The 27172-nt window shown below is 39.6% G+C and overlaps 1 protein-coding gene across 2 annotated transcripts in view; it reads right to left on the bottom strand.

Annotated features, from left to right (window-relative positions):
• YWHAZ (tyrosine 3-monooxygenase/tryptophan 5-monooxygenase activation protein, zeta) overlaps window positions 1–21451 on the bottom strand; it is a 28050-nt gene extending 6599 nt beyond the window's left edge. The window contains exons 1-2 of one of the 2 annotated variants that reach the window (XM_006897165.1): window positions 21447–21451; window positions 17798–18102 (exon numbers count right to left, since the gene is read on the bottom strand). In XM_006897165.1, coding sequence (XP_006897227.1) covers window positions 17798–18091 — 294 coding nt within the window. In that variant the 5' untranslated portion in view covers window positions 18092–18102; window positions 21447–21451. Of the gene's footprint in view, window positions 1–17797; window positions 18103–20606; window positions 20655–21446 lie in introns of those variants that run through there. The other variant, XM_006897164.1, reaches the window with a different exon arrangement.
• Window positions 21452–27172: the final 5721 nt, after the last annotated feature.

Here is a 27172-nt window from a genome sequence, read left to right as displayed (position 1 = left end):
TTAATGAAAATTAATAAAATTATAGAAAAAAAAATAGTAACAACAATAGATAAACAGAAATATATACATAGATCTTTATACCTAGATATATAGAGAGAAAAAGATATAGATACATATGTACGTATGTATTTGGGATCATACTATCCTGAAGGAGTTTCATGCAACATCTAATACACAAAATTTAATGGAAATGAAAGTTTTATTATATTTATTATGAACAATGTCAACATAAGGGGTAGATATTAAAAAGCAAGTTTCAAAATAGTGTTCTCTGTACGTGAGCTTTCGAGTGGTGCTTCCTTGTCTTTTGTGTTTCACCATAATTTTTAACCTTTTCAATGAAAATTCATTATTTTAGCAAAAAAAAAAAAGAAAATAGTCTGAAACATGCCTTTAAATGTTAGGTGTTAACTTCGTTGTGCTCTAATGGTGGAGTGGTGGTGGTCGTGAATAACTTGACTCAACCTCTACCCTAGTTTTACAATTCCAGCTACAGACACCTACATATGGTGGTAGTTTAGAGGCCAAGGTGTAGTATATTATAGGAAGGAGTCAAAGGTATAAAAAAACAAAACAAAACAAAACCCCTGAAATTATAGTTTGAGATTATTCTAATCAGTATTTTAAATACCTGGTCTGAAATTAGAAAAGCACTTTGGTTAATTTAACACTTATACTTTCATATATTCTGCCAAGAAAACAAACAAGATTCATCCTGGAGAGGGTTAACCCAGGCTGCTCCTTGGAGGCAAGGATTCTAGGGCTTCATCTGACATACTTTGCACATGTTGTAAGGAGGGACAGGTCCTTCGAGAGGGACATCATACTTGGGAGGGTGGAGGGACGGTGCAGGAGAGGAAAACCCTCTATGAGGTGGACTGATTCAGTGACTGGGTAATCAGGATGGGTGTGTCAGAGGCAGTGTGACTGATACAGGACAGAGCAGGGTTTAGGGCTGCTGTACACAGGGTCGCTATGAGTCGCAAGCGACTCGATGGCACACAACAACAACAACAACATACTTTCATATTCAAAGACTCAACTGAAAAGCTGTTCTGTCCTTTGAACACTACACTATTTTAAAAAAATGCCAAAACTCCACAAACCACATGATTTCTAACAGAAGTTTAACAGTAAGGAGGTTGGTTCCTTCTCACTCCCACCCCAGAACAATGGTCTTAAGAAAAGTCACCAAGTTTTTTTAAAGTTCTATGACTTTATGTAATTTCATTATTCCTTTTACTTTAGGAGACAGAGTAGCATAGCTGCACTTTGGAGGCAATCTGAATTTAAACTGTGGCAAGCCACACTATGAGCTATTCAATCTCAAGGATTCATTCATTCATCTTCTCATCTTTAAAGTAGGTATTATAACATATAAAGATTGTCTAAAAGAAAAAGTACAGTGTTTACTGGTAATACCGTTGCACAACAGACTATAAGGTAGGACAACAAAATATACTTCATAAAGCTAGCTGCAGAACCAAACCTAAACTCACTGCTGTCAATTCTGAGGGTGCAAATCTTTACTGCAGCAGAAAGCTCATCTTTCTTCCTTGGAGTAGCTGGTAGTTATGAGCTGCTCATGTTTTGGTTAGAAGTGTAACAACAAAAAAAAAGGGGGTAACATTTAACACACTATGTCCCCAGGGCTCCTACAGCTAACTGAAGAGGTAAGTAAAAAACTCTAATAATACATGTTAAAACTAATATTAATTAATAAGATGAGACTAAGAAAATCTGTAGTTTAGTGGAAGAGGAGTCGATTCTGATTGGCTAGACAAAAGGTTAATACTGAGTAAAGGGGACAGGAAAAAGGATTAAATGTGAATTAATTTCATATTAAACAGCAGGAGAAAATATAAAAAGGAAAGTCCCATAAATTGTAATCTAATTAAGGAAACCCCCCCAGCCTAACTAAGAAAAATTATAAAATACATTCTCTACACAGGCTTATTTCTCATTTAACACATCAAAACAGTGTATCTCTTTTCTTCCAAATACTTGGGTGTCAAAGTAGAGTCCTGAGAATGGTGAGCAACACTGTCTCTAAATTCCCGTATCTGGTCTAACAGGAAAGCTATGTATGGAACTTTGTTGGCCTACTGGTAAGAAGCTGCGCTGCAATCCTCAAGGTACACATGATTTCAATCTACCAGCTGCTCTGTAAGAGGCAATCACCTCCTGTGTGATTTACTGCCTCTGAAAGCTTGCTGGAGGGTTAGCTATGGGTCCGTTATGGGTCTGTTCTAACTCGACAGTACTCAACAACCACCCCATGTATGTAAGAGGTGGTGGTAATGAAGGTTACAAAAATGTAATCTATCATTTAAGACTAGTGACTTCTGTATCCCTAAGTGTTTCATATTATTTTTAAAAGTAATAATCAAGAAAGACTGGATTATCAAGATTAAAAGAACAATTTGGTCCAAAAAGTAAACTGTACAAACATTATAGATGTCTCTGACTGTTGTTTTAATTAACTGAATCTAACCCTTAAAAGTTCAGTAGCTCTCACTTTTGCTGCCTGGCAGTCCTAACCCATCATGCAAGAAGTCAACTACTCTGCTGTAGAAAAAGGGTCAAACTAGAACTTGGACACTGGACATGTAAGTATAGCCATCTTGAGTATTTCAGTATCAGCTTAACATAAACTGAGATGACAAACAATCCAGTCACACTATTTTGTTATTTGCCATCAATTCGGAGCTGATTCTTAACTGACCCTCCAGAGGGTTTTCAGAGACAATAAATCACACCGGAAGAACTTGTCCATCTTTCTCCTACAGAGCTGCTGGTGGATTTAAACTGCATGCCTTTGGCACAGTTTCTAACTATAAGAACTCCCACTATAGAATCATAAAAAAGAATAAGGAACTGGCAACTTATCGCTTATTGAATCCAAGATATTTTTTGCTTTTAGGAGGAAGGGAGAAGTCAAAAGGTGAAAGCAACATTGAATGAGTTTCCAGTCAGTCAACCATTAAAAAAGCAGCACATACTCCAAACAATTAAAGTATATAGTTCATTTGTGTATTTCGTAAACGGGATTTATATACATGATCTCGTTCAATTATAATGGAAGACAAGAGTTCATGGAATAATAAAAGCCAAACTTTACAGTTGTCAAAGCCCAGGTAAAGAGGCAAACTGGGGGGGGGGGGGAAGAGGCAGAACCTGTTAGAAAGTAGCAGTGACAGTAAAATGAATCAGAGGAGAAAATGGGAGGAAAGGATAGCAATAGTAGCGATTTTACAGTCCCAAACCTTCAGATCATATTCCAGGTTAGCTATATAATGCAAGCTTCTAAACTCTGTTCAACTACAGTACAAATCTAAACCTGCATTTCAAAAACACAGGCTTTTACTTTTCCCCCATGCCACTGTCTTAAAGAAAAGCCTAGGGCTAATTTGAGAACTAATGTTAATATATATTATGACTTACACAATAGCTATGATAATGTTTTAAGTAGAAAGAAACTTTTTTTAATTATTAAATTTTATTAATTTAAATGAGCATTTACAGAGATTTTGGGTTTCCATTAATTCATTGTTGCACTATTTTCTCTACCCCCCCAATCTGTTCTTCTTCCCCCCCCACTGAAAGTCTGTTTTAATTGTCCAATTGCCACAGTGCTTGTCAAAGCCAGTTCTGATTAATCTCTTTTGTCAGTGTGTCCTTTGCCATTCCCTGTCACACATCCCTGAAAGAGACTTCACCCTGATTCATAAGGAAAGGGGGATGGCATATTCTCTTAGCTACTTCCTGCTGAAAAGGGATGCTGTAGATTTCAGGGTGAAGGTCTTCTCTCACTACTCTAAAGGGCCCCTTTGGCAACAGGAAACACATAGACTATTATGGAGATTGATTTTGGAGAAAGAAACTTTTCAATATACTCAACAACGGACTACTATCAGCACAAATTATAATCTTATTTTCTCATACTCAAGTACAAGAACCCTTTTCAATAAATGTTTCATGATCTAGAGTTAAATACATGATATGGTTCTCCTGCTGAACAAATGGTAGATCAGAACCACAAATGAACATAGGGTAGATCTGAACTAACAAAATTCAAACTATACCATCAAGACTCCTTACTGATGATTTTGGAGTTCATGAAAATAAGGGAATTATATAAATTATTAATAGAAAGATAGCCTGAGTATAAATCTTTGTCTCCTTGAACACAAAGTTCCAAAAATCTCCCTGGGACAACTTTAAGAGAGAAACAGTAGTAGAAGATAACACATAATGGTGCTGTGAGCATTACTTCTGTTAAGAAAGCAACATATTATGTATGTATCACCCTATAGGAGTGTAACAGTCTAATAATGTGAGCTACATATACTAGTCAACCATTTTCTTAAGTATTGTTTATAAAATTATCCCTCCAAAACGTCCACAGTTATTTTGTTGTGTATCACAGAGTAGACCCTAGCCGATTCTCCACTGGGTTGTCAGAGTAAACCACAAGGGATAAGCCCATTTTTCTCTGAGTGGTTCTTAGAACTGCTTTCCTTCAAGTTGGTAGCGGGACTCCTTACCACTAACTTAACAGAGTTCCCTATACCATAGTAACTTCAGAGTGTAAAATCCAGTTGATTCACCTCACAATTCAAACAAGGAAAAAATTACTCACTGAGGTATAGTAAATTCTTAGAAGGATGTACTGGGTGTGTGTGTGTGTGTCTACTCCAGTTTTATTTTTTTTCCAATCTATATCCCATATAATATTTAAGTAATTATCAAGGTCATCTATCATTTAAAAGAAAATTCAGTGATAATTTTAGACCTGATTTTGAGAATTATCCAATGGTTATAAAATGTTAAAATTTAGAGTATATAAGTGTATATATAAGAATTCTTCATACCAGCAATAAGATTCAATTTCTCTTTTGGTAATTTAATAATTATATAAAAACAGGAAACTTTTGGTGGCTGAGTGGTAAGGAACTGTAAAAGTGCTAAGAATCTGTACTATCAACTCAGGCACAGTATGAATCCACCCGCTGCTCTGTGGGAGAAAGATGGGCAATCTCCTCTTGTACAATTTATTGCTTCCAAAACCCTGTAATTCTCGTAATCTCCATTAAATATAGGACCGAAAACAAGCAAAATACAATCTGAAACGGCAGATTTTTAAAAAGGTTATTAAATAAAGTGGTGTTTTCCCCACTTATTCTAACATCCTCATCCTTCCTGAATAGCTAAACATTTTATATTAAGAAAATCATGTTTTAAGCTACAAATAAGGTGACATTACATAAGAGACAAAAAAATCTTAATGCTTACTGTACGACTTATTTAAGTTACTGAACCTCTGGGCTTCAGTTTATCTATTAAAAAAATGAAAGGCTAAGCTGATTTCTAAAATACTCCTACAATTCAAGATTCTATGAAACTGAACTCCCTATTATTCAGTAACAAAATGCCCACAAAATAAATTTAAAAAATTATCATTCTTAATATATTCATTAGCAAGAAATTATCTAATACAAATTATCCAATGTAACATAACATAGGATTTCTAGTCTTAAATGGTCCCTTGTGTAGAGTTTACACAAGTGTTTATTTTCTTCAGTACTTCTGCTTTATTCTAAAAAGTCACTAAGCTTTCTATTACTTCTTGATGTCTTAAAAAATAGGTGGAACAGTTAAGTTATTTTGATAGAGTGCTTTAGAAAACCACCTCACTCTCCCTTGTGGCCAGAGCAGCTTCCTTCCTTTAAATAGACCCTTCCTCGTTGTTTCTAATAGACCAATAAGCCAAGTGTTCCATCACCAATTACAATGGTATCAAGAACTACGTAAGTATTTCAGACATTCTGACTTGACATTATTACCATTCTGCTGGACTAAGAGTTGGAAACTAATGTACTACGGTTACTAAAAAGCTCAAAACTAACTCATAGTTGATCCTCCCCACTGAAGTTTCCACGATGGTAAGTCACATGGGAGGAGAATGCCTGCACTATTTATAGCCTCTGAAAATCTACCAGAGGGTCAGCTTTGAGTTGGTTCCAATAGCAACAAATGACAAAATGCACAAGATGGCACATCTCCCATCTTTTATTTAAAATTCAGTAAGAACACTAAAGCAAAGGTGTATATGTTAAGTGTAAAAGCTAGTCTCAAGAACTAAGAACTGCTGGGTAAATGAGGTTTGAAGAACTGCCTGTCTGGATCATCAATGCTTTCACAACAGTAATGGTAGAGGCGAGCACTATCTTCTACTCCAAGTCCAGAATGAAACTCCTAAATTATTAAAAGCAAAACTGGTAGAGAACCAGAGAGACCTTGCCGAGCATTAAGCGATAACTGTTAAAATTATTCTAGCATAGGAATCTTTCCTTCCCCCAAAACTTTTATGATTAGCACCAGCATTGGTATGGTTAGCAACAAACCAAAACTCAAAACCCAGTAATACTGCATTGCAAGCATTTCTTGTTTAAAGTAGTTCATTTTTGGTGTTTGCAAACTTACACATGTACACAGTGCATAAAACCAATGGTGAAGTTTCATGGGGGTTGGGGTGGGGGGGTCTAAGTTGTATCAGCTCCTTAAAAAGAATGGTTGAATGTGCAAACAAGACCAGCTCTTTATAGTCAACTGACATGCAATGCACTTTCTCTAAATCTGTGTACCTATCTTTTAATTCTAAGCCATCAAAACGTTTAAGAGCAGGGGCAATACATTTCTTTGCTTCCAACATGTAACACAGGACATGTTAAGTTTTCTTTAAAAGATTGACTATTAAAAAAAAAGTTTGACCATTTAGTAAATTCTCTCATTTACTCACAAAATGATTTAAGATGCACTGTGAAGTGATGTCACAGAGATAAAAAAGAAACTAGTCTATTTACCACCAAGGAGGTGTGCTGATTTAATGAGCATGTGTATCTTTAAGTAGATACCATTATCATTTGAATATATAAAAACAGAATCACAGAGAATAGTATTAATAATTTGTCCAATTCATACAATGGGTTCGAAAAAGAATATACGTAGCCTGTGCAGTTATTAGGAATGTTGTATGAGACTATCACTGCTCATAACAGAATTTTTTAGAATGACATGTTCTCAAACATCTTCCAACTAGTTATTAAAAGGACTGATGAAAGCATTATATAACATACTCCTTATATAATATTTCCCTCAAATGTCATTCCATAGAACTGCATTTAAGTAGTAAGTTTTTAGTAGGATTTTCATCAAATAATCTTGACATCCAATTGAATGTTACCCAAAGAAATTCTTTTATGACTCTAAAGTTTGAGTAAAAAAGTTTCTTTTCTTTTAATAAAGCTAAAATAAATATTTAAAAACTGAGCTGGCAATCTTGATGGGGAATGATGTTTGTTTTCAGAAGACAAAATAAAAAATACATTCCAACTCTCTTGTTTGCAGTTGATCAACAAAGCAATAATAATTCATTGAAAAAATAGAAAAAATACAAACATATTTACAGGCTAAGTTAAGCATTAAGTCTTGGATCAAAAGAGACATTTCTGCAACTACAATCCCAGAGGTGCACGGTTCGAATCCACCAGATGCTCTGCCGGGGAAGGAGGGGCACTCTCCTCCTGTACCAGTCAGATCTGATTTGACGGTACACACACACAAAAATAATAATAATAAAAAAAAGACATTTCAGAGCAGAATCTGTAATTAACCCTTTAAGTGAGAAATACACAACTCTGTTTCCTTGATGATTGTTGCTACTGAGTCAAGTACAACTCATAGCGACCCTATGAATAACAGATCTGAATGCTGTTCTATCCTGCGTCATCCTCAACATCTCTGACATACTTGAGCCCACTGGTACAGTCAATGTATCAATCACAGAGGTTCCTTGGTAGTACAGCTAACTTTTGTGGGGAGGAGAGAGATCTCTAGATTCCATATGGAACAAAGTTAATACAGCATGACTAAGAAAAAGGGACAAGTACCGTAATTCTGTAATGTACAGAATTTTGCAGCAATATTAAAAGCCACATCCAAAAATATGTGCATTAGCTGGAGTAGAATTGTAGATACATGTGTATAGAAAGGCATGCATGAATAAATTTGTGCATATACAAGTTTCTCCACGGGTATGTGTATACTCATGTTTGTGTGTGCTGCACAGATCCCAGTATACCTAATAAAGTTCATAGGGAGGCACAACTGTGGAGGGTTCATAAACAAACAATTAGAAAAATCATTTTACTGGCTTAAGGACCTTATTTTGACCATAGTCACAGAAGATATCTTAGTCCATTGACATAACACAGGTGAACCCGAAAAACTACAGAGCAGAAGTTATCCTTATTCAGCCAAATAATAAACTACAAAATAAACAATGTCATTCATGAGTAATGCCATCCTCCAATAATGAAATCAAAAGGTCAACACTAACTCAACAATGAAGATGAGAAGGCAAAGAGAGAAAGGGAAGGTAGGTCAATGAAAATGATGACAGCACTGACATACTGTAAAAAAAAGGTAATGAATAGCATGGGACAGTATGTATGTCAACTGTTATTTACTACATAAGCTTTCACCTGAAACCCAATAAAATACAATTAAATTTAAGAAAAATAAATAAAATATGAATGACAGAAGTAGGGGAAATGTCTTTAAGCCTTATTAAAAATAGTTCTAAAAAATAGCTGGTTTTTTAAAAATAAAAGTACTAATGTTCTCAAACAAGGCTGTGGTGGTGGCAGCAGGGATGGACATTTATCAAAAATCACTGCACATTTATAATGGATAAATTTTCAAGTATACAAATAAAACCCACCTACCCAAGTCCAATGTCAAGTAATCAATTCTGATGCAAAATAACCTCAATAAAACTACTGAAAATATACATAAACAAGTACTGTGTTCAAGTAGTATACCCATTTTAGAGTGCTTTGCAGCTAAAACGTGTTTTTCTTTAGAGCAACCTGAAAAGTTTGTAGCAACCAAAGACATCTGGCACCATTTTTCCAGTATCACATGTGCACTTTGTATTGTCACATTGTGGAAATTCTTACAATGACTCAAAATATGCAAACATATAAGGTATTGTACACTGTCTAAGAAGCCCTGGTTATGGGCATAGTGCATACAATACTTAAAAGGTGGGCAGTTCAAATCTACCCAGTGCTCTGTGGCAAGAAATGTATCTCCCATTTATTTACAGCCTTGGAAACTTGATCAAGAACTACTAGGATTTGAAATGGATCCAACAGCTGTGAAGTTTATTCTACCTGCAAGTGTCATTAAGAGTTGTAAGCAAGATATATAACTGGCTGCTAATCTAAAGGCAGCATCCACTTCATAAACAGCATGCCTCTGGAAACTGTGAACTTTAAAAATGTTAACAGCTGTGGAATGGCTTCAGGCCTTTTGTTCATGGGGTAGCTATGAGTTGTGCTCAACTCAACGGCAATCAACAACAATAACCACCTAAAGGGAAGGAATCTGACCCTATCAAATAGTGTCAAAACAAAAGCCCAGAAAGATTTCCACCAAGAAACTGTAAAGTTCTACTCTGGAACACATGGGGGTCAACATAAATTCTAACAGATGCAACAGGTTTATCCTACACTCTATGTTATTACCAATGACAGATGGTTGTACAAAATATAAACCTTATCAATGATAAAGCACACATCTGTTATTACACAGGCATTTTCATAACAAAGAGAAAAAAAAAAGTTTTATCACAGTAGCTGTTCAAGCATCGTAGCTAAGTATGCTTCTTTCCAGGCCAAATTCATATTATGTATCAGCTAAAAGCACATGCAGCAAGAATGCTCCTCAGAACAGAGTATGCTGAGACTCTGACTTTGTCTCACATACTTTAATGAGGGTGTTTCAGGAGGAACCAGTCTCTGGAGATGGTATCATATACTTTGTAGATAGTCAGCGAAAAAAAAAGGAAGATCCTCAACATGGAATGAATGACACAGTGGATTCAACAATGAGTTCAAGTACAGCAGCACTGTGAAGATGGCACAGGATCAGGCGGTGTTTCATTGTCATACACAGATTTCACGATGAGTTGGAGCTGACTCAACAGCATCCAACAAGTACATCAATCTTTCCAGGCCAAAATTCTTATGTGTCACCTTAAAATATTAAACATAAACATACATTAAATTACCAAACATCAATATCCCATTTTAAGAATGAAGAAATAGGCCAAACCTCTAAGTTGAAAATGACTAAGGTTAAAATTCTAAATCAAGACAATGAATGATGCCTCTTAAATGGGAATTAGCAATGGCTTGTACCTGAAGCAATGGAAGGCAAAAGCTTTGTATAGAGATTTGAGAAAGACTGTGTAGATGGAAAGAATTAAAGCAATATTTTGGAAAGATTATGGAACACAATTGTATGTACTGTATACAATTTAGAAAAGAACAATAATGTTATCAAAAAAGAACAATAATGTTATCAAATCTGACTGAAAAGTCCACCAGAGGAAGGAAAAGGATTAGTAAGTCCACGATGCCAAAGATATAAGTTATCAGGACAATTTTCAAAAAGAACTTTGGTTTGACAGTAGTTCTTAATCCAGTAAATGCCTGAATCATGTTTGTCTTAAATGTGAGTAAGATCACACTGAATCATAGAATGAAATCACAACAGAATCACAGAAATTCTGAGAAAAAATTCTAGGATGTTTATTAGAACTTTAATGGGCTACAAGTTTTTTTAAATTAACTTTCACCTTAACATTTGTAACTCTAACTTAAAAAAACTATCTCCGTCTCACAAATAATCCTTCAACACCCCCCCCAAATAATCTAATCTAAAAAAATAAAAATATTATGGCTGCATTTGGTTCAGCATTACAAAAGCAAAACAGTATTTTACATGGGACTCCATGTGCAAAACCAAGTTGACTTTAATATTAGACATTATATCTACGGGGAAAACCTCTGAGGCACTTTTAAAGGTTAAGGATGTCCTAGAATTTAACTTAACACCGATGCTATGCCCAAAATAATAATTTTTAAAACAATTATCAAATTATGATTTAGGGTAGGGTACCACAGGATTCTGGTATTACTTAAAGGTAAAAATTAATCCAGAACAGAATCAGCTGATCAGAGAGCAATTTAAAAAACCAACTGATCAAAATAAAGTCACTTTTATAAACAGTTGTTTCTTACATGTCTACCACCTCATCTCTTAAAACGCAAAATCTGGCCAAGCTCTGGTGGCCTAGTGGCAAGAAGCTGCAGTGCAATCCCAGAGGTTAGCGGTTCAAATTCACCAGATGCTCTGCTGCGGAAGGAGGGACAATCTCCTCCTGTACCAGTCAGATCAGATTTGATGGTATACACACACACACACAATTAAAAAAAACAAAAAAAGAGTATGTCTTTATTTTCTTTGCTTGAAATTTATCTAACTAGTGCATCTTTTAGTCTCTTGAAAAATTAATGGAAAAGACGGTAGAACAATGAAGGGTATGGAGGAGAATGTGCAACAACTAAAGAATGGAAATCTACGTTTTCTGTAAAGTTTCCCCTGAGAAAGCATTTTTTTAACACAAAAGTCTTCTGTATAGAATGATCTACAATGTACTCATTTTCTCAGAGAGCTTTCACTTAGTGTTTGTTTTTGATTAATCCAATTCTAATTATCTTTAGGCTAGATTCCTCACTACACGAAAACCACTGTTAACTACACAACTTGAGCTAGATAAATGCTTTAAGGTTTTCCAGCTCTCTGAAATGTTTTTCTGCTTCGTAAGACTGCAAGATTTCCAGGTTTTTTCTGTAATTGTTACTGAGGTATTACCAGGAGAGGTTTTTCTCTTTTTTTCACTAGTGGGTAAACTAGTCGTTTCGGGTTTGTTTTTTTTTAAATGTTATTAAATTTTATTAGTTTTAGTGAACATTTACAGATTTAGGGTTTTCATTCATTCATTGTTGCACTGTTTTCTCTACCCTCCTCCCCAGTTCGTTCTTCTTCCCCCCTCTGGGTTTTTTTTTTTTTTAAAGAATTTATCTGGGGAAAAACTTGACCTTACCTAAACTGTTCACAGTCTTAAAAGATAAACTAAAACCCAAAACCCTACTCAAAACTGATTTGTAGAATTTTTCTTCTCTGAGTAGATTTAAAGAGCTAGACCATTTCGTGTAGATTTCTTCTTCAAAGACTTTTCCTAAGTATTCAACTGTGAATTTTAATTATTTACTCTCTTCTTTGATTCACTTAATAATATCAAATTTAAAAAATCCCACTTTACTGTGTTTTGGGCAAAAGTTCTTAGAACAAATTCATTTCCCATACAATAAATGACATTAGTTTCAAGCCTCTCACTGCAAAGCACCCTTCTCTTCCTTCCCATTTCCATTCATTCATCTTTCACTGCCATCTCTCTAACTCTACCTTGGGACAACTAATGTCCCTTTGGGTCTTGTCTGGTTGACTGTTCTGTTCCTTATAGGTGTTAATATAGTTCATTACATCTCTCATTACTGCCAAGTCGGAACTGACTCACAGCTGACTCTCCACTGGGCACAAGGATCGAGTGCCCATCCTTTCTCCTGTGGAGCCACTGGCAATTTGGCAAACCACTGGAGAAGAGTAGCCTTTGAGTCAGCAGTCTGCCTCCCTAAGATCTACATCACCAAGAATCCCTTCTTCACTTTATAGGGCTGTCTACTACTTGGCTAAAAGGCTGTCTTTGGGAGTGGGTTTAGTTCTAAGTTTGAAAGGTATTTAGGGGCCACAGTGTCTCAGGAGCTTTCAAAAGTTATTTGAAATTTTACTCACAACTCCCTCCCCTTCATCTAGAACCTTCTGCTGTGATCCCAATCAGAGAAGGAGGTAGTGGAAGCTGGGCATTATCTAGTTCTGGTCTCAGACTAGTGGAGGCTTAGTGGTCAAACTGCCCTAAGGATTATTTGAATTTTTAGCTCACTCTTAATAATCTTCACAGCTTATTTCCAGTATCATTAAGTAGTACAGTGCCATACTGGTTAAATGCTATGCTGCTGCTAGCCATCAGTTTGAACCTACAGCCGCTAAGATAGTCTTCTCCCATTAAGGTGTGTAGCCTTGGGAACCAATTCATGGTAAACATGAATTGGAATAAACTCAAAAGCAGGTTTGGTTTATACTGAAAAAAAAACAGGTTACCTAAAAATTTGATGATCAAATTTTGGGCTATTATTATCCTTCCCGTCCAATAGCTAGTCCCTTTAGTTTTCCTTATTACCACATCATATAGCTCAGATTTTTCAACTGTAAAAAATCCCCTCACTTAATGTTTACCACAAAGGCCTCTATAGAAGTTCTAGTATAACTTATAATATGAACCTAAAAACATACTCAGTGAGACATAAAAGGACAAACACTCTGACCCAGTTCTGAAAGACCTAAAATAGGTAAATGATCAGATAGAGACCAAAGTTTATTAATAGTTGCCAGGGACAAGTAAGGAAACGGCCTTATTGCTTCAGTAGCATTGCACTGATAGTGATGAAAAAAATGTGGAAATGAAGTGGTTATGGTTACACAACACAGTGGATGTAAATAATGTCACTAATTAACATATATGTGAAATATTTGAAATAGCAAATCCTACTTTATCACATTAAAAAGGAGTAAAGACTAGAAAATATTACCCAAAATTCCATCCTTCAAAGGACTGTAGATACATACAATGTTACACAATCTGTTTTTAATTTGAACCCTACCAAAAGCCATAAAAGACATCTATCCCCATAAAATAGTGAATATGGATAGAACAGAGGTCCTTAATCCAATGAATTAGCTGTCTACTCATTTTCAGTTTATAAATTTTATAGAACAGCTTTAAAGCCCAAAGAACATTTTAACATATTCAAAGCAGGAAAGATCTAAAAATTAAGATTTCTAACCTTGTTCCCACTTGAAGACTATCCTACAGGCCACAGGTAAGTATCAGTGCCCAGCACACACACCATAAACTGCCTATAGCATATAAAAATGTATAGGGAGCTCTGGTGGCTTAGTGGTAAGGAGTTCTGCTGCCAACTCAAAGGCATAAGGTTCTAATCCACCACTGCTCCACGGAAGAAAGATGGGCAATCTCCTCTCATGCAATGTATTACCTTTGTATCAGTTAGGAGTTGGTTCCAACTTGAAGGTACTTAACAAAAGCAACTTAATGAAATGGAACTCAGTCAAGTTAACGGAAACGTTAGTAGGATTACTCAACTATTGCTGCCATCTGTGAAGAGCTCTGGTGGCAAAGCAGTTTGCTGAAAATCAGTATCTCAAACTCACTAGCCAGTCCAAGGAAGAAAGATGTAGAGATCTGCTTCTGTGACATTTACAGCCTTAGAATCACCACTGGACAGTTCTACTCTGTTCTACAGTGTCACTGCATCAGAAATGACTCAACAGCAGTGAGCTTAGGGATTTGTTGTCAACTTTAAGAAATGCCAGACCCAGCATTTGTTTCCTCTAGTAAACCACCTTTAAGAACATGAAGCCTTACTTGGCCCTAGACAGTCAGGCTATACTGCTATTACTATTTTTAAATAGAACTCAAGCGCTGAGATAAGGACACTGAAGGTGGTGTTTAACAGATTCTTAACAGCTTGATGGGTATTACTGCCACTTACTGGAACTCAATCTTCTCAGAGCTTGGGTCAAATAAAGAAATTATTAATAGTAAAAAAGTATTCTCAATCTGCAGCTTTTTTTACAAAGCATATATGAGTCTCAATTAGGTTTTCCTTTTTTAAAAAAACCAAACAAACAAAAAAAATAAATTCAGTATCACTTGGAAGACCAAAAATCACCCCCAAACACACACATACTCAATTTTTCTGGTGCTTGTTTTACATCTTCATACAGAAAAGTTTAAGGCTCTAATTTTACAACCATTCTGTCTTCTCCACAAGTTTTTTCTGCAGTAACAGCAAGTCCACGTTGAGAATATACTGATGACTATTTTAGGAGGTAATACTCAATAACTCTTCTAAACGATGTAACACACTTTTATCTGCTTATCAAATGGAGTAAATAAAACATTTGCTAAATGCAAATGGGTCACTACAGAGGTCTTCAGAAAATACTCAACTCTCTGGAAGTCAGAGAAGGGAACAATTGCTTATTTTTTTTCTCAAATTTAGTATGTTGAGAAAAAAATTCAAAAAGAAAACAAGTGTCTTATTTTTACCAAATTAACTAAAGTATTAAAAAGCAAATCAAAACACACTTGTATGGGACTTTGGTGTAGTGGCAAGAAGTTGCATTGCAATCCCTCAGGCACGTGGTTTGAGTCTACCAGTTGTGGGAGAAGAATGGGCAATCTCTTCCCATACAATTTACTGCCTCTGAAAAAACCTGCTAGAGGGTCCAGCTATGAGTCAGTTCTGACTCCATGGTATACAACAATGAGACTTAACTAATCTTCAAAGACCTGAAATTTTTTTTTCTTCCCCTAATAGAAAAAGGAGATTTTTTAAATAGATTTTTTTCCTTTATCTTTTAATACAAAACAATTTTTTATTTAGACAATGAGTTTTTGGTTTGTTTTTTTGTTAATAGATTTTTAAGGAAGATGCTTCCAAAATTAATATAATTATCTTGGAAAAGCTGGCAGAGAAAAGCAGCCCACTGACAAAGTATCACAAGTCTGTTAATACAGAACTTTTCCAAGCTGAAACAAAGGTGGGGGGGAGAGACCCACAATTTGAAAATCAGCAGTGCTGCTAATCTAATTGTATTTTTTATTCACCCAAATATTTAAGCATCTTCTATGTTTAGGGACATGAATAATGCCAAGACCTTTAACAATGCCTTACTTTTGAAGAGACAAGAGCTGAAAACAAAAGCCTATTTACAATTCTCTAGCCTTTAGTACAGAAAAGAATATTTGCATTATCTAAATTTTTAAAGTAGAAACCCCATTCAGACTTTGTGTGAAGCCAGAGCTGTTCTGAAGAACAGAGCAGTAACCAGTATTAACCCCCTTAATATTACCACCAATAGGAGCCATTTTGAAATTGACATAGTCATTAACATCTGCTCATTCTTTTTTTTTTTTTAAATGTGTGTACCGTCAAATCAGATCTGACTGGTACAGGAGGAAATTGTCCCTCCTTCCTCAGCAGAGAGCATCTTGGTGGATTTGAACCTCACATCTCTGGGATTGCAGTACAGTTTCTTGCCACTAGGCCACCAGAGCGCGCCAACATCCACTCATTCTATGCAACAATTTTTTTGGCAACAAAATAAAAAGTAAGTAAAGCCAAAACTTAAGTTTATTTCCTCCAAGAACTCTTAAACTGATAACGATTTAATATTTTGTGTGTGTGTGTGTGTGTGTGTGTAATACATGCAAATACCTACCTGGAAAAAAAAACCCCTAACCAACCAATCAACAAGCTTGTTAGGAGAGGGTAAATAGTAATCACACTCTCTAAATTTTCTATAAATCTGGCTTTTTATATTAAAGAAAACAATAATTTAGAATACATAATTAATATAATAAAAAGACTTGTTAAGGCTCACTGGTGAGAAAAAACCCACCAATCTGAACAAAATTTAGTAATGTGTAGAAAAACATTACTTAGTAAAGAGTGTAAAGGGTAAACAATTTTATTTTAGAAATAAAGACTAACTTTAGAATTTTAAATATTACTGCTTTAATGAATTACAAAAACAGTTTAGCCTCAAGAATAACATGTAATTTTCTCATTTTAGAAATAAGAAACCAAAGCTATCTCTATGTTCTGTGTGTTCAAGACCAATGTCATACGAAAATGTAAGTGTAAACTAGGATTTAAAAAATTATTCCTTAAAAACAACCTATCATAAGAATATTAAAGGGTAACCATTCAGTAAACCACTGTATTTTTTAAATCGCTGGTTCATTACAAAGGGGAAGTATTAATACTCTCAGGGTATTATATGCCAACTGGTTAGATCTTCTATCATTTATCCTCTAAACTTCCCAGGAAAATTGAGCCATCATTTACTAATCAGATTAAAATGTAAAAAAGCAATGTTTTAATTGTTACAAGCAAAGGGATTCATTACTGTAGGTACTCAATAGTTAAAATACTACTTGACTCATCTAGAAAAATTAAGCTTGAATTAATCATAACCTTTTAGCATGGCTGCCAATGTTCAAAGTTGACTTCTAACACTTAAAATTACAGGCAGAAGTAGAAACGCTCCATTGAAACCAGTATTTTTTTGCATGGCTGTTATACTGATACAGCATCTAATCTAGAGATAGGTGTTAAATACAATAGAAATCTATTAGGTCTCTTTTCCATAAAAAACAAAATGCCTATATCTACCAAACTCATTCCTACTTACAACAATGCTTTTTTTTTTTTTTTAACAATCCTTCAAGACACACTATATAACACAGGGCATAACAGCCCTAGCATTTTCTAAGGCTAAAAGCTTTACAGAAAGAGACTGCCTCTTTGTCTGCAAAGTCATCATTTGGTTCAAATTTTTGACCTTTGGATCGACAGCTAAGAACTTTAAACCATGCATGAGCACCTTCAATATAGGTGCATCTAAGAAAACAAACTCTAGAATTTCAACACGTATTAATTATAAATAAAATGGTAACATGAAGTTTATCTTTCCAATGAGTAAAAAAAATAAGACTTATTAAAATTGACTGATACTCACAGTTGCATTTACTTTTTACATACGTATTTTTTAGTGGATGATACCCCTGAATTATTTAGAACAATTTCTAAATGAAAAAAGTTCAGAATAACAAACTATGGAATATGTACATTAAAGTGAGGCTAACAATGCTACTAGACTGAATGTTTCTCACCAGTACATCATTGCAGATATCTCTTAGCTCCGTCTCAATTTTCTCTCTGTATTCTCGAGCCATTTGCTGTTTTTTCTCAGCACCTTCCGTCTTTTGTTCAATACTTGAGACGACCCTCCAAGATGACCTACGGGCTCCTACAACATTTTTATACGCAACTGAGAGAAGATTCCTCTCCTCATTTGATAATTCCGCTCCTTGCTCAGTTACAGACTTCATGCAGGCTGCCATGTCATCATACCGTTCAGCCTGCTCTGCCAGTTTGGCCTTTTGCACCAGCTCATTTTTATCCATGATTGGATGGTCTGCAAAGGGTAAAAGAGCAGCATTCAGATTATTTTTCCACCAAAAAATATAGACCTAAATTATATGTTAGAAATAACCTATTTTTTTTTAAAAAAGAAATAACCCACATAAGGGGGGGGGCATACTCAGCCATTAACATCAGTTTAGGGTCTAAAACTGCATTATCTCATCTTTGTTCAGCAGATCCTAATTTTACAGAGACAGTCTTAAAATCCACCTCAGAGCTGGCCAAAATTGCCACTCCAGTCACGAACATTATGATTAAAAACTAGGCTCCTTTATTAACTGAAAGCACAAGCCTACAGAAATAATTTTCATTTAGAGGCAAGGTTCATGTTAACTTACATAGAAATTATGCCACTTCTTTCAATGTTGAGTGGTCAGGAGTTTTTAATTGTAAATTCCTGTTGGTATTACCCTCACCCCAAATCTACTGGGTCTTTGCAACATCTGCAAAGCATGACAATGCTCTAGAGGAAGATACTCTGAATGTAAAACATAATCATCAATATCTGACTGACCACTAAGGCCTCATGTGGATATAAGTATCTCACTTATATCCACACCCTTTTAGCATATCCACGGTGTAGAAACGAACTATCATTAACAAGTATCTCCACTATTACTGTCTCATTTCCAAGATATTCCGGCACTGCTTTCAGCAGCCATGATTTAATCGAACACTATCACTGAACACACTGCCCTTCACAGGCTACAGCTTCCTCGACTTCTCACTGCACCTGTCCTACACATTAATTTGAAAGAGAATAAATGCATATAAAAATACTAAACCATACAGTAACCCCACAAGATAAAACCACCTAAAAAAATTTGCAGCCTGGGGGGCGGTACTAAAGTTAAAAGCTTAACAGTGTTATGATGAAAATTAACTCGCCATATTACACCCTTTACTTTCCAAGGGCACTCCCACATATTTGCCTCCCACCTCCAAATCAGAGTGAAGTCAGCCAAAACCGAACCCACTCCTGTCAACTCCGAATGGCCCCAGGACTGAAACAAGCAATCAAGCCTGCATATGGGCTATACTGGTTCAAGCTAGTTAAAACTCGTGATCGAAAAATCTCTCATTGTTTCTTGAAATTATCTTTCCCTTTAGTATCAGGAATTCTCACTGGTTAATACTGTTTCTAAGGATTAAAAAAAAAAATTAAAAAAAATTTTTAGAACCAGTACAAAAGGTTTTTCTTCCCAACCCTCCAGTACAAGAGGAAGTGGATTAGGTTTCTCACTAGTGCCCCAAAAGGCCTCGCCTCTACACTGCGGAGGACTCGCCGCACCCATTTAACCCTCAACCGACCGAACCCGCAGCGCCGGGGAATCGAAAGCGGCAGCCGGGACTTAAAAGCGCAGATCCCGGCGTCCGCGCTATCGGCACCCCCCCCTCCTCCTTGGCTCCGCCCTAGTCCCCGACTCTCCCTCTTTGTCATGGCGGATCTGTGTCAAGGAGCCCAACCTACCGCAGAGTGTTAATGCCCCCCCCCCCACGCGCTGGAGGGAGGAGCCCCGGCGCCCCCGCCCGACCCGCCAGCGCCGCCCGCACAAGCGGAACCGCGGCCGGGCCCGCTGCGGACACACCCCGCGCTGCCGGCCGGCGGCCTCGGCCACCGAGGGGGCCCCTTCACAGTCCGCGGGGCCCCGACAGCTGCGGGGGGGAGGGGAGAGCCACACCCCAGGCGCCCCGCAGAGCAATCCGGGCGTCCGTCCATCCGGTGGGAGATCGGGACTTCTCGTCCTCCCCCATCCGCTCCTCCCGGCCCGTTCCAACCCCCGCCGGGGACACCGAGGTCCTCCCTCCCGACGCGAAGCCGGGCGAGCCCCACCCCAGCAGCTCCCCGCGCCCGGCCTCGCCCGGTACCCGGTGACAGCTCCCCGCAGGCCCCCTCCCCGCGCCGCCCCGGGTGGGGGAGGGCCGGCCTCGCCGCAGCGCCCCGCGCCGAGGAGGAAAGGAGAAAGGAAGGGGGAGGGGAGCGCGGGCGGCGACGGGGGCGAGGGGAGGGGGCGGCCTCACCTGCGCCACTGCAATGCCCGCAGCCATCTCGGGCGGAAACGCCACGGGGGACGGGGCCCGAGAGGCGGCGGGGGCACCGCGGCGAGGGGTGGGGGCGGATCGGGGCCGGGGGACCCTCGGCGATGCCTCGGCTCACCCTCGGGACCAGCGAGCGGGCGAATCCCAGGGGACCTCGCGTGTGGGCGCCTTTACCACCCCCGGGGAGTGGGGACGAGGAGAACGGTCGCTTCTGCCGGCCGAGGGGTTGATCAGGAAGCAAAGAGCCGGGGGCAGCCGCGAGCCGCTTGCCCCAGTCCAGCGGAAGAGGAGCCGCCGCCCGTCTCCGCCCGAGGAGACTCCGCCTCAGCCCAGCGCCCCTGACCACCGGGAGAGCCGGGGCGAGGAGATGGGGAGTGGGAAAGGCTCCCACGCTTTCGGAAGGCTGGCCCGCGACAGGAAGGAGTGGGGCGAGGTGGCTGCGGTCGGGTCCCTTACCTGTGTCCGGAGTGGGTGGCGGCGGACGGATGGGGGCTCAGCAGACTCTGGGCGGCGGCAGCGGCAAGGCTGAGACTCTGTCCCTGGATCTCGCAGCTCACAGGCTACAGCCGCTCCGCAGACACGGGGTTTCCTCCAATCACCGGGCCCGGCAGCAGGGGCACCACACGCACGATGACGTCAAACGCTGCTATGGCAACCGTTGATTGGTGCCCACAGCTCTGGGGGCCCAGTGCAACCGCCGCTCCCTAGCGCGCGCGCCCTGCCCGCCCGCGCTAGAGGGCGAGCGCGGAGGAGCGCGCGTCCTCTCCCGCTGCCCACACCACTCTGCACTGCTCAGTTTCCAACTTCTCCACGCTGGTCCCGAATGCTCTAGAGCAGGGAGCTGCTTGCTTGGTCTTCTCCCCACTACCCCACCGCCTCGCTTTTCCTTTGAATCCCCGACACCCTCTTTTAACTAACCGTAACCTCCGGCTCACTCTTACTTTCAAATAGCGAGAAGGAAATCTTCCCCCACCCCCCACCTTAGCTTGCCGTTCGTTCCTGCGCCTGCGCCAGTTACTCCCTCCTGAAAGGGCTAGGGTTCGGCAACATCCGGGACCTTTCACAGGCCCCCATCCCCTCCCCCGCCGCCGGGCCGCGCCGCCCTCAGTGCTTCGCGGTGGTAACTGTCCCTAGGGCTGTTCAGGGGGCGCCGCATTACGAGAGTGACCCGCGCCTCGGGCATTGTGACCGCGATGGCGGTGCAGGGCGCGGCCTCTCCCGCCGCTGGCCGCTCCCCAGCGACTGGCGGGACCGACCTGAGCGCACGGCCTCGCCCTTCCGCCGGCGCGGGTTTACCTGCTGGCTCGTGAAGAGGCAGGAGGGGTGGAGAGGTTAAAGCAGCCCTTAGACCTTTTAAGGCTCGGAAAAGACTGTGAGGCCTCTAGCCCCTGGGTGTGGACTGAGTGACGGGCACGTTTTCCAATCCGGAACTCGGGATCTGCCCGCAAGGACAGCCACGAGGGGACAATGGGTGGGCGCCAAAGTGAGGGGGTTGAGGTGGAGCTGGTGGGAGGTGAGGCCTGCCGGGAGCTGCCGCGGATTCCAGAAAGCCAACATTTGGGAGGGGAAAGAGGCTAAATAGGGGGATTGAGACCATCATGAAAGCCTTAAAGAGAGGTAAGGGAAGGTTTGAGCACAATGGTGCATTTTCTCATAGGTTAGATTTTTTTTTTTTTCTATCCCCAGTAAAGCTTATACCAAAAGACTTCCTGCTCCGATGATTGGAAACCTACAGACTTACCTTTTATTCTGCCGGAAGCAAGTTTGGAGGGACGTAGCAGTTCCCAGTGTCCCCGCTTGACCGCGAGAAGTGGCGATCAGGAACCCAGAAGAGGGGAAGGGGAAAGGCAGGGCGCCAGTGGCGGAAGTTGCAGGTGCTACCAACCCCAAACTTTGGGGCTAATCCTGTGACAATTTAAGGAAGTTCAAAGAGAGACAGTTTAATCAGAGGTCGCTGCCGCCTCCCGCTTCACATGGATTTCAGCAAAGAAAACCTGGTCCTTAGGTGGCCTGGATAAAGTAGATAGCTCTTCCTAGGACCTTATGTAAATTCGGTCTTGAACTCGTGGATTTTTCAACATATTCCTGTTGTTAGGTCCCCTGGAGTCCACTATGATTCATAGCAACCACTGAACGAGGAATCTGAACCTTGCCCTCCCTTGTGCTATCCCCATCATCTCCCGCTACACTTGAGTCTGTTGTTAAAGACACTGTGTCAATCCATCTCTTTGAAGGCCTTCCTCTCTCTCTCAGTGACCCTCCAGCCTTTCCAAACATGATGTCATTTTCCAAGGATGGGCCCCTTCTAGAAAGCATGCCCAAAATATGTGAGAGGAAGCTTCACCATTCTTGTTTCCAAGGAGCACCCTTGCTTCGCTTTCTCCAAGACATACTTGTTTATTCTCTTTGCAGTCCATGGGATATTCAGTATTTTTCTCTAACACCACAACTCAAAGGCACACCTTCTGTCACTCTTAGTCACGGTCCATGAAGAGCATCTTGCTAGTGGTGTCCTCTGGGTACAACTGACAGAGCTTAATGAGCTAGCCCAGCCTCTTTACTGTCTTCTTAGGTACCATGAGTGTGAATCAACTTTTCAGATTCATACCTGACCCTCCTTTGAGTTTTCAGAGGCAGTAAATTGCATGGGAGGAGATTTCCCATCTTTCTCCTGTAGAGCTGTTGGTGGATTTGAACCACTTTCTTTTAAGTGGCCAAAGAGAGGAAGAATCAATGCCTTTGAATTGTGGTTCTGGAGAAGAGTATCGAATATAACATGGACCACGAAGAGAACTAATAGGCCTGTCCTGGAGAGGAAGAAGTCAAACTGTTCCTCGGGGGCAAAGATTTGAGGCTCTGACTCACGTACTTCGGGTATGTTGCAAGGAGGGGCCAGCCCTTTGAGAAGGACATTATGTTTGCAAATATGGAGGGAGAGCATAGGAGAAGACCCCAGATGATATGGATTGACACAGTAACTGGGTTAAGGAGAGCGGGTGTGTCAGAGCGTGAGATTGGCCCAGGATAGAGAGGGTTCAGAGCTATTGTGCATAGGGTTGCTATGAATCGTGGCTGACTTACCGGCACATAGCAACAACAGGTTATGAACGATCCTCCAGTGGAGCTCTGGTGGTATATTTCGTAGACAGCTGTGCTACTAAGCCAAAGGCAGCACCTCTCTGGAAGTTAGAATCCATCAACTGTTCTCTGGGAGAAAGATGGGCAATCTCCTCCTAAGTAATTTCCAGTCTCCCAGAAACCCACTGGAAAGTTAGCTATTAGTTGCTTCCAGTTCTACTGTCCTTTGCTGTTATGTGCTGTTGGGTCGAGTACAACTCATAGCTACCAAATCTATGAACAACACATATGAACCCTGTGCCATCCTCACAATCTCTGACACACTTGAGCCTATTGCTATAGCCGCTGTGTCAGTCCAACTGGTTGACGGTCTTCCTCTCCTTTGTCAGCCTTCTCTTTCCAAGCATGAGGTCCCTTTCCAAGGAACACAAAGCTTTATCATCTTTGCCTCCAACGAGCATTCTGGCTGCACCTTCTCCCAGACATATCTTTTGTTCTTTTGGCAGTCCATGACATATTCAGTACTCTTTTCCAATACTGCAACTCAAAGGCATGAATTCTTTGTCTGTTGTCCTTATTCATTGCTCTCAGATGCATAGCAAGTGATTAAAAAAATAATGGCCTTAATCAGACTCACCTTAGTCCTCAAACTTGATATTGCCCCTCAATATTTTGGAGAGGTGTGCAGACTTTTCCAGTGCAATACATCTCCTAATCTGAGTGCTGGTACCAAGTGTATTGATTAATTGCCAGACCATTCTACAAAAGGACCTTTCGCTTGGAGTCACAGCTGCTAGTACAGGTGGTAGTCTTGGTTTTAGAACATGTTGGAATAAGGGCAAATTACATTTTACAAACTAATATCTTTTTTAAAAAAAAATTTAGGTGTATATTTTACTATTAGTAACATGTATTACTTATAGCAAAATTTGCCATATCTGAAAGTTTATGCATCATATTTCTAAATCCCAAAGACAAAGATCAAGTTTATTAAGACATTAGTACTAAAAGACAATTAGAATAATGAAAACTAAAAAGAAAATTAAGTATTCAACCTAGGGGTGAACTTACCATGAGGTCTCCAAACAGAATCTGGTGACTAGTTTAATGTCAGCATTTTATTTTCCCCAAAATTTCGGCAAAGATTCACAGTAGGCCAAATGGATACCCAAATTGATTTGGGCTTTATTTCTGAGATATTATATCCTTTTCTGACTCTCAAATTCTTTTATACAAGTGACTCATTTAAAATGACTAATATATCAAAAGCTGTTTTTTAAAAAAAATTACTTCTAGTTTTGTCATAGGCACCAGACCTTTGACTGTGTTTTTTTTTTAAAAAGTAGTCTAAAAAATGGAAATTGACATTACTTTCACATCTCAGATGTATATACCTATATAGAATTTTTGACTTTAGAGAAGCTTAGAAATTTCTTTGCATAAGTAAATTGTGAATTTACTTTAGGAAACATACAGGTTGGGTTGTTGTCTTGTGCTTTAAGTAGTGTGACAATTTTTAGTGAAATAGAAGCTGTTGGGTTTTTACACACAGTACATTCATGAGATAAAAGGTAATGAGATTATAGGAAAGCAAAACTGAAAAAGTCATGAAAACTTCAAGGGAAAAGTGCTTTGAGGAATAAAGAGTACTCTGCGGCTATGATAAAGGAGTGCTGGGAGTGCAGCTGGGTGCTCTGGGGGCATAATGAGTTGCGCTCTCAGTCCAAAGGCAGGTGGTTCGAATGTACCAGCTTCTCTAAGGGAAGAAAATGTCCAATCTCTTCACACGAGATTTACAGCCTCTGAAACTTTGCTGGTGGGTCAGCAGTGAGTTGAGTTTGGTTGTGATGTGGTCATGCGCTCAATTACAGCAGGGTTGACAGTTTAAACTTGCCAGTTGCTGGAGGGGGGGCAGAAACATGATGATCATATTCTGTAGATTGACAACTTTTGAAATGTGATGCAGCGAGTCTTTGTCCTGCAGGAACACGAGTCCAAACTGACTGAATGGCAATGGGTTTGGTTTTTATGACAATGATAAAACAGCAGAATAAATAGAACCTATGAACTTGAATGTTGAGAAAATTACTGGACACTTTCACCAGTGAGGTGACCTGTTTTGTTTTCTTCCCCGCTCAACTTTGTTATCTCAGTCACAGTGCTTAAGTTGTAGGTGCTTTGATTTCCATTTCAAAGAAAGCACTTACCTGGTTAGGTGGTGCTGAAGATGAAAAGATGATATGCATAAAGTGCTTAGCAACATTGCTAGCTCAAAGTAAGCATTCAGGAACTTGACTGGTGCTCATTTGTAAATGAGTATATCTAATATCTCTGTCATTCAAAGTGTTGTGAAGATAAAATAGAACTATACATGTATAACAGTATATTTAAAATATCTTTGTAGATGAGGATAGGCCCTTTCTATGAGGATGGTGATGAAAGCAAAACAGGATGCCCCTTCCCCTCTGAAAGCTGAAGCTAAAAGCAAAGGTGTTAAAGGTCAAGAAGGCAGTCCTGAAGGGCATCCACAGTCACAGAAAAAAAAGAACATTGCACTTTATCAGCAGCCTAAGATGCTGAGACTCGGAAGGCAGTCCTAGAAGAGCATCCCCAGGAGAAACAAGCTTGACCACTTATGCCATCATCAAGCTTTCCCTGACCATTGAGTCAGCCTTGAAGAAGAAAAAAGGTAACAACACACCAGTATTCATTGTGATGTCAAGGCCAACAAACACCAGATCAGGCAATCTGTGCAGAAGCTCTATGTCATTGGTGTGGCCAATCTCAATACCTTGATTAAGCCTAATGGAGAGAATATGGTCTATGGTCACCTTGCTCCTGACTATGATGATTTGGATTTTGCGCACAAAATTGGGATCATTTAAACTGAGCCTCTGTTACTCTATTGTTCACAGGGTTTTCACTAAGGTGTGTCTGATTCAGGCCATGGTCTTTTTGATCACTTGTTATGCATCTGAGAGCTGGACAATGAATAAGGATTACAGAGGAAGAATTGATGGGGAGAGGTGGGCAGGGAGAAAAGTGCAACAATGAATGACTGGAAACCCTACGTCTCTGTAAATTTTCATTAAAATTAATTTTAAAAAGAAGAAAAAAAAAACAAAAACAAACCAACAACCCCAAGAACTCACATTGATAAGATTCTATGTCAGACTTTTTCCTTAGGTGTCTATATACTGAAAATACAAATATATAAATACTCAAAAGGTGTCACTAAACCTATATAATCAGAATTTTAAAAAATCTTATCACATAAAAATAAATTTATCACTGTTGTTGTTAGATGTTGTCAAGTCGTAGATGACTCAATAATGACCCTATGAACAAAAGGCCTGAGCACTGTTCATAGAGTTTCCGGAGGCAAGCCATTTCGGAAGTGGATGTCACTCCTGCTTCCAAGCTTGTTTTAATCAGGGAGCTCCACCAAACGCTGTTCACCATGGGTAACCATTATCACATTTGGCACATCAGTGTCACAGTATTCAGCTGCACAGCAACCACGAGTTACCTCTGTACAGAAAGGCACAGACCAGTGTTATACCACCTAGAAGAAAGTTTGGTAAACAATTTGAACCAGGCCTGAGGACTGCAGATTAAAATCACCCACCTTGGGCTTGGTAGCATAACTTTCTGTCCACTAGGCCAACGTAGCTCTATGTTGTCATTGTTATTGTTGTTAGGGGTTGTCGAGTCATAGATGATTCGTAATGACCCTATGAACAAAAGTTCGCCTGAGCACTGTTCATAGAGTTTCCATAGGCAAACCATTTAGGGAAAAAAAGAATTGATTCTTTTGGGCTGTGGTATTGAAGAAGAGCACTGAGCATGCCATGGATGGCCAAAAGAACAAACAAATATATCTTGGAGAAGGTACAGCCAAGACAAAAGTGATGAGCGATGAAGATGGTGAGCCTACCTTGGAG

The sequence above is a fragment of the Elephantulus edwardii genome, unplaced genomic scaffold (genome assembly GCF_000299155.1).
Source record: "Elephantulus edwardii isolate Elephantulus edwardi_28Jun2011 unplaced genomic scaffold, EleEdw1.0 scaffold00202, whole genome shotgun sequence".
Classification (NCBI taxonomy): Eukaryota; Metazoa; Chordata; class Mammalia; order Macroscelidea; family Macroscelididae; genus Elephantulus; species Elephantulus edwardii.
Note: the sequence above shows the minus strand (reverse complement) of the source record. Positions and strands in the feature narration are given on the sequence as shown.